Source organism: Crocuta crocuta, unplaced genomic scaffold, assembly GCF_008692635.1.
Source record: "Crocuta crocuta isolate KB4526 unplaced genomic scaffold, BGI_CrCroc_1.0 scaffold124, whole genome shotgun sequence".
Lineage (NCBI taxonomy): Eukaryota > Metazoa > Chordata > Mammalia > Carnivora > Hyaenidae > Crocuta > Crocuta crocuta.
Window position 1 is genome coordinate 2,115,169 of NW_027551573.1, and position 13,015 is coordinate 2,128,183.

Here is a 13,015-nt window from a genome sequence, read left to right on the forward strand (position 1 = left end):
TTTAAATGCAGAACAAAAAAAAAAAAAAAAAAAGAGGCTCAGAGACTGGGGCTGAACCACTGTCCATCTTATTAGGAGCTTTCCAGTTTAAAGCTTTTGGGATCACCGACATATGTTTTAAGGATCACAGGGAAGAGGGCAGGGACGAGTGGGGCACTACTCACCGTCACTGCTGCACCCATGAGTCCTTGAACCAGTGCCTCTCCAGTGGACTTTACCTAGAAGGAGTCAGGGTCAGGCTCTCTTAAGCCCCCAACATAAGCCCAAAGGTGAAAGAGTAAGACAAATGGGAGGGGGGGCTCGTGAGGACCCTGAGGGCTGGAGGAAGAGTCTATGAGCACAGCCACAAATGGCCCAAGTATGGTTCTTAGGGAACGGCTGGCACAAGAGCGAGCAAGCCTTCAGGACTGTCTGCTGGGGCCAAAGGGAAGCAATAGGACAGACAGGTGACCAGCTGTGGCCTAAGGACGGGGTGTGCCTGGTGAGGAGGCTTCCCAAATGGCTACCTGCTTGGCAGTGTGGCCCATGTTCATGGCATCGTTAATCCGGTTTTCCAGGAAGCGCCAAGTGTCCTGGAAGTCTGGGGACGAGTCCTGCATCATCACCAGCTCTGTCGTGTTGTAGATGCCAGCCAGCACAGCTCGGCGGGTATACCAGTTAAACTGCAAAGAAAGCCACGCAGGAAGGTGGGTCACCACTGCTGCTGCGGGCTGGGGACGTCTGGGCAGGGGAGGGTTCTTACCCAAAGCCATGGGCACTAATGGGCTCCCTCCTGATCTCTTCTTTTCCCCACAGGTACATTTGTTCCCCTACATAACATTACTGTTCTCAAACTTGGCTGGGCAACAAAATTACCTGGGAGACAGAAATGCAAGCTCCCAGGCCCACCCTCTTAGAGTTTAGAGTCAAGGGGTCTAAAGTAAGTGCAAGGACTCTGGACGTCTGATTAGCATCCCGGGCGATTTTGCTACATGCATTCACTTTGAAGCCGCTGGTGAAAAGGCTGTGTCTTAGGCCGCCTGAATTCTGGGGAGGCTCTGTGCTCAGCCAGTTATGACCAAACCGTCGTGTGCTCAGCAGTAAAGTGAGGGCTGAGACAGGCCCAGGGACGGGATTCAGAACACCCAGGAGTAGGGGGCTCCGGTCCCTCGGCCACTTCAGGCTGGCCCAGCAAATGGCTCTTTGGAGCACTAACTCAGCTGCTTCATGTTTTATTCCTTTAATTTCTTTGCTCTCTAATTTCATTTTCCCACCATCTCTGTTGGTGGTGTACTCCCACACGGGGGAAGCTTATTAAAGTCCTTTGTTAGAACTGCGGCAGGAGTAGCTCTTCGCCTCCCTAGCCTGGACCCCACAGAGCACCATCACATATTAACTTCCTTTATGAAGGCACACTTTTTATTTTTTAATTTCCTACCAGAAATATGATAGCATTAACAAGTCAGATTCTTTCCTGGTGCCTGTTTAAAGGCTTACCGATCTCTTGGCAAAGCAGGCCAAGAGGGGCTTGGGGGAGGGAGTTCCTTTCTAAAGCAACAGTGGCTCCATGGAGTCTGTTTATTTTTTTTTTTTAATCATTCTCATGAAAGCCACACACTGAGAAACCCCACTGCAGAATGTGAGTCTTAGGAGACAGAGGGAAAAGGATTATAAAATGGCAGCCCTGTCACCAGGCCCTCCGATGCTTGCGTCACCAGTAGGGGACAGAGACGATAACCCCTGGTTTGTGGCTCGGGTGTGGACCCTTGAATGGAGACTGAGCTCCCACTATGGCTTGTTGAGGGAGCCTCCTCATCCCTAGTCTCTCCCTTCCAAGACAGGATGGCACCGCAGGCCCACCAAAGGATCTGTGATCAAAGAACTTTCACAGACTTCCCGAAGAAATGGCTCTGCTGGTGTCCTGTGGGTTTGCAGACAGCACTCACGTCAGTGGACTGGTCCCCAGCGTAATGCCACATGTCATCCACCATACTGGTGATCAGGTTTAGGCTGGATGGGATGTTGTGCGGGAGCATGAGGATGCTGAGGGCCTGAGGAAAGAACGACAGAGAAGTAGGTAGTGCACACAGGGAACAGGTGGATGGCGCTCGCCTCTCCGTGGAGGTATGCGACAGGGCCTGCCCAACTCTCCTGCTGAGACCCACCATCTCCGCCCAGCTGGCGTGAGCTCCTGGCAGCTGACGAGCCTGGCAACAGCTGACGGAAGCCAGGGTCAGGCCCTACCCTCAGCTGGCCCACTCAGGCTCTCCATCCCCAGCAAGTGGACCTGGGAACACAGGCAGCCAGAGGGTCTAGACTAGTCTGAGGGTACCGAGAGTAAGGATAGCGGAGGGCACCCCACTCTGTAACATGGAGGTAGAAGCAGAGATAGGAGGGTCTGGGGGTGGTTTCTAGGTCCAAATCCCAGGGCCCGGAAGCATTCCTGCCCTGGATGTCCATGGCAACCTCACGGTAAATCCTCCCTGGGGTTATGCTTAACTTAAGTTGGTTTCTGGTATCTGAAAGCAAAAATCCTTCAACTAATACAAGCAATGGTACAGCCCAGAGACGCTTCCTTAGCAGACACCAACTCCTGAGAGTACAAGGTCTTATTATCATAGCAACTCAAAAATCCATTGGCTGTGGCTTGCGGGATCAGGGTCAGAGGCCCTGGCTCGGCTGGAAAGTTTTTTCTTATCCAAGTAGCTCAGAAGAAAACATGTTGAGTCAGAAGGCAGCCAGGGCCCAATACACACACTCCCACCGCTTTGACTGCAAGGTGGAATGAGTTAGCCCAGAGGTCTGATCACGCAGTGTGGCGAGCACAGGCAGGGGACGGGACTCCCTCCACACGCAGCCCGGGACTAGGCGCGCTGCCGCTGTTCCAATGTCTGTCAACTGACCGACGGGCACGATCGCCCAGCAGCAGGCGGAGGACACTAGAGGATCCCTGCTGCCTCTCATTCCTGATGTGCTCGGACTCCATTTTCTTAACTGAGAGAATGGCCCACATGGAGACATGCTTCAAAGCAGGAAAAAGGAAACTTCAGGAAAGGGGATGAAAAGCCCTTCAAATGAATACTCCAATTCTCAATCATCACATTGACAACTGGAAAGGACATCCCAGGCCTCTGAGATCCAGCACACAACAGGCCTGTTAATGACGATGGCTAAGAAAATCTCATTTTCTAATCTTCTCCCTGGATTCCTCCTCACTGAAGCCCTGGTAGCACTCTCAGGCCACCAGAAGCCAACACAATGTGACCCAGTACCCAAGCCACTCACATTTCTAGGCACCGAGACCCAGATGGCTCGGTGACTCCCTGTGGCATGCCCAAGTCTGCACTCCCTAGCTCTACCAAGCACACGGAGAGTCCCCAGGTCTGTGCAGATGAGTGAGCTAGCTTCTGAAGAATGTGCGGGGTCCTCTGAGGGCAAGGTGCTGAGAACTAAGAACACGAATGCATTGGTGCCCTGCGGCCTAGATATGGACTCTGTACCCGGGGCCAGTGCTCAATGTACGGGATCAGCATTCTCAGTCTGGTTTCCACTGCGTCCCTCAGGAACTGGTCTGTCTTCCTCTTCCTGGAAGAGGGAAAAGAAAACAGTGTGTCTCTGGGTCACAGGCAGGGGCTCGGGGCTACACTGCTTACTCAGCGCTAGGGAGGAGGGGCTCACCAGCCCCTGACGCTGGCCTGACCACCTAGAGCTGTCACAGACAGGCAGCTGTGTTCCAGGCCCCTCAAAGCAGCAGGGCTGCTCAATGCTCTTCTCTCTCGGCTCTGTGGGGATTGGCCTCCTGGGACCGTTGGTGGGCCCTGAGCCCCCTGATCCTTAGCTGCCACCCTGAGCAAAAATGCCACAGGACTTACTCGGCCTGGCCCAGCTGTACCAGCTTCTGCTCCTCCTCCAGCACGTGAGTGAGCCGAGCGTTGCACTGGGTCACAAAATGCAGTATCAGCTCACTGCCATCATTCCCAAACATGCTGGCCGCGGCGGTGGACAGACCCAGAGACTATACAAGGAGACCAAGAAAACAGAAAAGTGGTAAACAGATGTAGTGCATATGTGTTGTCTGCTCCACACTAGTGAGAGCCCCTTGGGTTTAATGGGATAGCCCTACTCGTCACCCCTGGTCCACGTGATTTGGGTGAAGCTGACCAGCAATCCCTCCACACTCCACCAAACCTTTGGTTTTTTTTTTTTTTGAGCGAGAGAGAGGGCACAAATGAGAGGCAGAAAGAGAATCTCATGAGGGGCAGAGAGAGAGAGAGGGAGGGAAGGAGAGGGAGGGAAAGAGAGGGAGGGAAGGAGAGGGAGAGAGGGAGAGGGAGAGAGAATGAGAATCCCACGCAGGCTCCACACCGTCAGTGCTCACCCAAAGCAGGATTCACGAACCAAACCGACTGAGCCAAAGTTGGAGGCTTAACGGACTGAGCCCCCGTTGGTGTACTGTAAGCATGAGATCAGACTTGGAGAACTGGAGCTCACCGTGACCACCTCAAGGATGTGCACATGACCAAATCTAGGCCCTAAGAGGCCGCCTCCGGACTGTTGCTAGTGCTCACGGAAAAGTGCCCTCTTTCCTCTGGTGCTGCTGAACCATTTTCAGTCCTGCGTGGGAAGCCCCTGCCGAGACAGAAGCTCACAGAGAGGAAAGCAAAGCGATAGGATGGAGAGACGAGTCCCAGCAAAAGGATGTCCCGGCAGCAGGATCTAAGAACGCTGTGCCAGAGCTACTTCCAGACTTTTGTTATTAAATGAGCCGAATACATCCTTGCCTGCTCGAGCCAATTAGAATTGAGCTCTGACAGTTGTAACCCAGAGTCCTACTATAAAAAAAAAAGGGGGGGCTGGGAAGAGTACCCAGCTCTTCCTCACCAATTCATTTAACTCAAATCTCTTGGAAATTAGGCCTCTCTGTTGTAGAAAAAAAATAAATAAGTGAAAAACCCAAAAACTAAAAAACATTTTTCTTTTCTTTTTTTAAATAAATGTTTATTCACTTTTGGGGCACCTGGGTGGCTCAGTCGGTTAAGTGTCCGACTTTAACTCAGGTCATGATCTTGTGGTCTGTGAGTTGGAGCCCCATTTTAAGCTCTGTGCTGACAGAGCCTGCTTCAGATTCTGTGTCTCTCTCTTTCTCTGCCTCTCCCCTGCTCGCACTGTTTCTCTCTCTCTCAAAAACAAATATTTAAAAAATAAAAAATAAATGTTTATTAATTTTTAAAAATATATTCTTTTTTTTAAATGTTTATTTTTTGAGAGAAAAAGAGAGACAGAACGTGAGTGGGGGAGGGGCAGAGTGTCAGCCCCTAGGTCCCTTTTCAGAGTCTGATCTGTTCAGACTCTACTTTCTAGGGGGTCTTTTCCCAGTAATGGGAGCCTAGGCTCTGAGCTGTCAGCATAGAGCCCTACGTGGGGCTCAAACTCATGAACCATGAGATGATGACCTGAGCCGAAGTCAGATGCTTAACCGACTGAGCCACCCAGGTGCCCCAAATGTTTATTCATTTTTGAGAGAGACAGAGACAGAGAGAGAGGGAGAGTGCATGCCAGTGAGCAGGGGAGGGGACAGAGGAGAGAGAGGGGGACAGAGGATCTGAAGCAGGCTCTGCACTGACAGCAGAGAGTCACAAACATGAGGTTGTGACCCAAGCTGAAGTCGGACACTCAACTGACTGAACCACCCATGCACCTCAAAACAACACATTTTTCTGAATGAGTTGTTAATGCGTTAACATCGCCACGGTGGTGCTTAGCACTTTCGGATACATGGCAATCATCGAGCACCTACTGGGGGCGGAACCGTGATGGCACCAGGGAGAGAGGGCAGGGAAGGAACAAAAAATGTATTAACTCTAAATCCCTCCCGTGGGGAGTGGAGAAAGTGCCTCTTAGGGCGGAAGTACGGAGCCTTTACAGAGGCCAATTTGGGAGTATTTACCCCTGACTTGCCACCACATCACTGCTAATGGCGATGGCTGCGTACCGTGTCAGGCCCCACTAAGCACAGGACACACACACGATCTCAATGTGGCCTCAGCAGCGTAGCAACTCCAGCGGCTGGGTGTTATCCTCACTCACATTTTACAGATGAGGAAACTGGGGCTCAGAGCTCTCCACCACTAGGCTATCCTGCCTCTACTACGTATGTAACAAGACCCTCAAAAATATACACACTAAGGGCTCCTTGCTGGCTCAGTTAGTACAGCATGTGACTTTCGATCTTGGGGTCATGAGTTCAAGCCCCACATTGGGTGTAGAGATTACTTAAATAAGTATTTGGGGGAAAAATACATATTTCTCTCTCTCTCTCTCTGGAGCAGGTGGTGAGTTACTGTCTTAGGCTTAGCTTTGTAATGCAGAGGCCGCAGCTCCGGAGCCACACTTCTGGCTCCGTGCTAGGCTCTGCCACGTCACTGGAGGGAGACCCTGAGGCTAGAGGAGGAAGAAGCCTCACTCTCCTTCCTGTGGGCATCCTGCCTGCTGGCAGCTCCCCAGCCACAGCTGAGCCAGTCTGCACCCTCCCCAGGGCCCGAAGACCTGGTCCCGCTGAGCCACCACCATCCCCCCTCCCCCTCCCCAGCCCCCAGAGGTTGGGTGCCAGCCCCAGGGGATCCTCTAAACTTAGAGACAGCATAGCTGGCCAAGTAGCGTCTCCCCCTCACCTCCCCAGGGACTCTCCTTCAAGCTTCCCGTTTTAACAATTCCAGTTTTCCCCTTTGTCTCCTTAGCCCTGGGGACTGGAGCGGCACCCTGTGGCAACCTCCATACTACCCGAGGGGCTTCTTTTTATCCTGCCAGTTACCTGGTTACCAACTGCACACCCAGCTCCCCTTCACTGTAGTAAGTTCTCTCTATTTGAATAACCTGTGTAGTTTCCATCTGGACTGACATACCCCAAAACAGCCACTCCACTTCTTGAAATGCGCTTAAATGTACAAATAGGTTTAGAGTACTAAAAAACTGAAAACAACTCAAATGTTTATCAATTGAGGTCACAAACTGACAGCTGAGGTCATAAATACAATAGGTATTATGCAGCCACTACGAATAAAGATATACACAGGACACAGTGAAAAAGACCAGTTACCTGTAGATTCAGGGTAAGATTTTTCCAAACACGGGCGCCTGGTGGCTCAGTCGATTAAGTGCCTGACTTCAACTCAGGTCATGATATGGTTTGTGGGTTCTCTGTGCTGAGAGCCCAGAGCCTGAAGGGTGTTTTGGATTCTGTGTCTCTGTCTTCCCCTTCCCTGCTTGTGTTCTGTCTCTTTCTCAAAAATTAATAGATATTTAAAAAAAATGTTCTGACTGTGAATATACATAGCTTTGATATATAATGATTCCCTCCCTTTAAAAAAAAAATTTTTTTTTCCAAACAATCCTCTTACATTTCTGCCCTCTACTTGTTCCACCACTTCCTGCAGTAATTCCTTCTAACATTCTCTGCCGCCCTCAAACCTCTGTCTCCTCCTACCCTTTCTTAACTTCAGATTCTTGAGACAATCGCACCTACTTCACAGGGAACAGAGGCTGTCCCCCGGGAACTCCCTTAATAGTCTAGACTCTAAACCCGTAGGTGTCTTCTCCAACCTCACCCCAATACGTCTAAGGCCAGTCCCTGTACTCACTTTCCCCATCTCCTAATTCTTGCCTTGAAGGCACTCTATCTGGACTTCGGATTTTGCCACTTTCTCCCGTACCTGTACTTCACCCGTTTCTGCGCTCTCGCCAGTGTTCAAACACGCTCACCCTTCCATCGCATTTCCCTGCAAGCTTGGGATGGGAGACATGAATCTGGAAGTCCTTTGCTTTCGGTTCTCACTGTGCTCTTCCAGGCCAGTATCTGCTATGCCTGCATCTGTACACCACGGCCTCAACGTGAGCCAATGGCTTAATCTAAAGCAGGCATCATGTCAACGCAGGAGGAAACACTGTCTGACTTACTGGGAAAAGCAAGGCGTGCTGGTCTCTTAGATGGTGCCCTCTTGAGAGTTTTCAAACACCAGATTTCATCAAGTTTAAGATGCACCTATTTTTTCATTTCATTAAGATTTTTATTTGTAAGTAATTTCTATATCCAACATGGGGCTGGAACTCACAACCCCAAGATCAAGAGTCACACGTTCGACCGACCGAGTCAGCCAGGTGCCCCCCTGCTTTTTCACTTTAAACAATCAGTGTGAATCATGCAATTGACAATGTGTCCCAGTTTAATAGGTAGCATTTTTTCTTTTTCAGTGATCCATAAAATAACGGCGCTTCTAAAAACCACTGCTGTCTTAGAGTCAATGAAATGTGGTAGTTGTGATCATAGGCGATTCTTGCCTAAGGGGCTGCCTTTAGAACCTAGCTCACAAGAACCAACTCCATGGTATAATAATTCTAGATTAAAAAATAAGGCTATTTTCACCCTATTGGGAAAACACACCCTCCCTCAATCCTGTAGCAGTGAGGGGCTCTAAGCTGGGCCAGAAGAAAGCACAAGGCCCTCTGCTCTGGCTGGGGTGACTCCCTCCCGGGCAATCCCGGCCCGGCCGCCCCACCCTCTCCTATACACACCTGGGCTCCTTCTGCAATGGCCTCTGCCGTCCATCCGTGGGCAGGCACGAACTTCAGGGCCGCCGTCAGGATGCGGTGCTGGAGCTGCTCCTCACTCTCATGGTCCTCCTCCTCCTCACCGCCCTGATCTGTGTACCTGAGACCCAAACCCAACAGAGACGTGGGCATGGAGCCCAACACACCTCATCTCACGGCCTGCTGCCTAACAGGCAAAACAGACCTGACCGGAAACCGGAAGCTCTGGGCCTCCTCCAAGCACACACTGGGAAGACACTTACTTTTGCACCGGTACTGATGATTCAATGCCAACAGAACAAAAATTCTGTCACCATTCTCCTCTCACACAGTCACTGAGAGAAGGGATCCAGTGAGAGAGGAGGTCATGTCATAGGAAGGCAAATGCTCCCATAGCACCCTGGATTCCTCTGTTTACAGCTGTATTTGTGCCAAATGATACCTCTATGAGGCCAGGGACAATGGTTGGGAGTATTCACAGGGCCTGACACAAATGAGATCCTCAAAACATATTTGCTGAATTGAAGTGAGAAGGACTTTAATCAGGAGACCAGAAAAATGATGGGAACACCCTAATTTCAGAGCTAGCCACACTTCTCAGTGGCAGAATTAAGAAGAAAAAATATCTAATGGAAATGTAAACTATTATCACCTTTCTAGAGGCCAATTTGGTCCCACATATGTAACAAAATTTTAGATGCGCACATGCTTTGGTTCAGTGTTCCCCCTGCTGAGAGAATCACACACTTGATCACATTATTTTTTTATACCAGTGAAGGAAATCTAAATATTCATCAATAAAAGATAAGTAAATAAATTTAAAAAAATTTTTTAATGTTTATTTAAGAGAGCGAGAGCACGAATCAGAGATAGGCAGAGAGAGAGAGGGAGACATAGAATCTGAAGCAGGCTCCAGGCTCTGAGCTGTCAGCACACAGCCTGATACGGGGCTCAAATCCACGAATGGTGAGATCATGACCTGAGCTTAAGTCGGATGCTTAACCAACTGAGCCATCCAGACGCCCCAAGATTAAAATAAATTTTAATACCGCCATTTGCTGGAATATTATGCAACCATGAAAATCATACAGACTGAGAAAACATTAAAAATGTATTGTTGAGCGAAAAAACAGGTTCTGGAATGGCGTACAGTGTACAGTGTAATTAACTGCTTAATGTATATAGATTTATATATGGAATATACTTAAAAAACATCTAAAAGGACATTCACAAAAACCTTAAGAGTTATTTCAGGGTATGTGATTTCTGGTAAATTTGCTTTACTTTTACAAACTACTTTATATTGATTAGATAGTTTAGAGTGTACAGGCACTATTGAAAAAAAAAAAAGCAATAGGTTCCTTTCAAAGATAGCCTAGAAAATGATGGAAGGTGAGGAGGAGGATAAAGAGGAGAGAGGAAGGAGAGGAAGGACAAGCATTCAAAATGGCCAGAAACGATGGACTGGGGTCCTGATACATACCTGGGAGGTGAGCGAGAAGATTCTGAACTGGGTTCTTCTGCCCCGTGTGTCTCAGGATGCTGCTGAGAAAAAGGCGGGGGAGGTGGGTGCTTCGGCTCCTCTGAAGACTTGAGCTGCACAGCCAAAGCACGGAAGGCGCGGGACACCACGGCTGATTGGCAACGGGACGCTGAAAGGAGAACTGGGCTGGTCAGGCAGGAACGCTCGCTCACCAGAGAAGACTCTTTGATACCCAGAATGGCGTGAGCGATGGGGGGAGAGAAAAAGGAGGGCTGCGTCTACTCCAGAACCACTTATCTAAGTATGGAGTCCCAGACAAAGGTCTTGGGTAAATTGGCAACCTGGAGACACGACGTGGTGGCAGAAGCACGAGCCAGGTGACCGAAGACCCGGCTTGTGGCCTTTTGCTCTCATTTGTTACCTGTGTGGTAATGGGCTTCGCCCCAATGGGCATGATTTTAAAACATGCAAATTAAGAGTAATAATCTGTTTGCTCGATGGGAGTGTTGTGAAACCCAATCAAAAAATAAAAATGACCTGAAATTGCTATATATTTATATTATAGCAAGAGCACTGGACTAGAAATGAGGTCTGAATACTGATTCCTATAGTATTTACTTACTTATAAAAAAATTTTTTATGTTTATTTATTTTTGAGAGAGAGAGAGATATAGAGTGCGAACGGGGAGGGGCAGAGAGAGAAAGAGGAAGACACTGAATCCGAAATGGGCTCCAAGCTCTGAGCCATCAACACAGAGCCCGATGTGGGGCTCATACCCACCAACCGTGAGATCATGACCTGAACCGAAGTCGGACGCTTAACTGACTGAGCCACCCAGGTGCCCCTGATTCCTATAGTATCTATATGGTATCTTCACACAGGTCACTAATCTTTTATTTATTTATTTAGAGACAGTGAGTGGGGGAGCACGGCAGAAGGAGACAGAATCTCAAGCAGGCTCCATGCTCAGTGCAGAGCCCAACATGTGGCTCAATCCCACGATCGTGAGATCATGACCTGAGCAGAAGCCAAGAGTCAGATGGGATGGTCAACGGTCAACCGACTGAGCCACACAGGTGCCCCACAGGTGTGGGGTTTTCTCATGCCAATGTTTTCTTATCGGCAATACCTGCAACACCTCAATTACTATAAGGAAGGGCTTTGGAAAGTCCAGGTTCATAGTACTTTTTTTCTTTCCAAACGTTTTATTACAAAAAATTTCATACACATTTTTTGTATGAAATAACATACAGAACCATGTTATGAACACCTGTGTACCCACCCACCTAGGTTCTACCTATGTATTACACTCTTCAGTCATCAATCCACCTTATGTTCGAAGCGTTTGCTGTAGACCTCAGTATTCTTCAGCTCCACACATTCTGGCGTGCATATCATTCCCCAGAGTTCAATACTTATTCACTGGTCTTTTATTGAGGTCATAGCTATATACGATGAAATACACAAATTTTAAATGTGCCAGTTCTGAGTTCTGACAAAAGTGTACATTAGTACAACCTGAACCCCTACCTGAAGAGTATCTTCATCACCCCAGAAAATTCCCTTATGTTCCCTCCCGGTCATTTCCCACCTACACTGTTCTGAAATTTCTTCCCTAGTTTAACCTGTCCTAGAATGTCATCTAAATAGAATCATACAGTACATCGTTTTTGTGCAAAACTTCTTTTGCATAATACATATTTTAAACTGATTAGTATTTTTGTGGAAATCAATTGCTATTTTTTATTGCTGTGTAGTATTCCATTAAGAAACACCATTCTGTTGATGAACACCTGGGTTGTTTCAGCCTTGTCTATCATGAATAGAGTTGTTATAAATATACTTGTACAAACCTTGTGGTGGACATCTGCTTTCATTTCTCCACCTAGGAGTGGATTTGCTGGGTCACAGGCATTCCTCCAACTAAACGTATTTGGATCGGAGTTTTATATAAAAACAACAGGGGCGCCTGGGTGGCTTAGTCGGTTAAGCGTCCGACTTTCGCTTAGGTCATGATCTCACCGTTCCTGGGTTCGAGCCCCGCGTCGGGCTCTGTGCTGACTGCCAGCTCAGAGCCTGGAGCCTGTTTCAGTCTGTGACTCCCTCTCTCTCTGACCTTCCCCTTCTCTCTCTCTCTCTCTCCTAGAAATAAAACATTAAAAAATTTTTAAAAAACCCCAAACAACAAAAGGACACTTGTGTTTTAAAAAGAAATCTATGGGGGCACCTGGGTGGCTCAGTCGGTTGAGGCTCCAAGTCATGATCCCAGAGTCATGAGACAGAGCCCTAATATTGGGCTCTGTCCACAGTAAGCTTGGAACCTGCTTAAGATTCTCTCCCTCTGCCCCTTCCCCAGCTCACCATCGCCCTCTCTTCCTAAAAAAAGAAAAAAAAAAAAAAGAAAAAACCAAAACACAACACAGAACAGGTGTAAAAATATCAGGTTTTTTTAGTATTTGTACCCAAAAAAAAAAAAAAAATGGAACGCACCTAAACCTTTGAAAAGTATGGGAGTTTTCCCAGGTGCGCTGTGGAAACCACCGCGGTGCACAAGATTTGATGAAATACAGGAGAATGTTATTTTTTTTAGTTATATGTATATGTTAACACATCAATGTATATTCTATTTACGGAAGGTGACGCTGGTTTTCCTTTCACAGTAGCACTATAGAGTTACCTCTTCAGTAAACGTCTCGTTTTAAGAAAGCAGATGTATAAACAAAAATACTATATTGTGGGAAATATAATACCACAGACTTAATGAAGTGAGGAAATGACTCACTTCGGAAACAACGGACTAGGAGCTCCCTGCGGCTGTTTCTGACTCCGACCCTGAAGTGGCCCTTCCCAGGGACTTGGCGGTGAACTTGCTAAGAGACTGGGTCTGGGTCTGCCAGGCTGCAACTGCCGGGCTGTCAGACCCTGGGCACCCACAGCCCTCTCCGGGGCTCTGTGAACTTCGTTAAACG

At 48.3% G+C, this 13,015-nt stretch overlaps 2 protein-coding genes across 2 annotated transcripts in view; both read right to left on the minus strand.

Annotated features, from left to right (window-relative positions):
• COQ9 (coenzyme Q9) overlaps positions 1-10,499 on the minus strand; it is an 11,513-nt gene extending 1,014 nt beyond the window's left edge. Inside the window, exons 1-8 of the mRNA XM_077751284.1 lie at positions 10,467-10,499; positions 10,046-10,323; positions 8,548-8,683; positions 3,852-3,994; positions 3,480-3,564; positions 1,926-2,030; positions 507-662; positions 165-218 (exon numbers count right to left, since the gene is read on the minus strand). Coding sequence (XP_077607410.1) covers positions 165-218; positions 507-662; positions 1,926-2,030; positions 3,480-3,564; positions 3,852-3,994; positions 8,548-8,683; positions 10,046-10,323; positions 10,467-10,499 — 990 coding nt within the window. The remainder of the gene's footprint in view (positions 1-164; positions 219-506; positions 663-1,925; positions 2,031-3,479; positions 3,565-3,851; positions 3,995-8,547; positions 8,684-10,045; positions 10,324-10,466) is intronic.
• ADGRG1 (adhesion G protein-coupled receptor G1) overlaps positions 1-13,015 on the minus strand; it is a 215,981-nt gene that overhangs the window by 174,316 nt on the left and 28,650 nt on the right. The window lies entirely within an intron of this gene.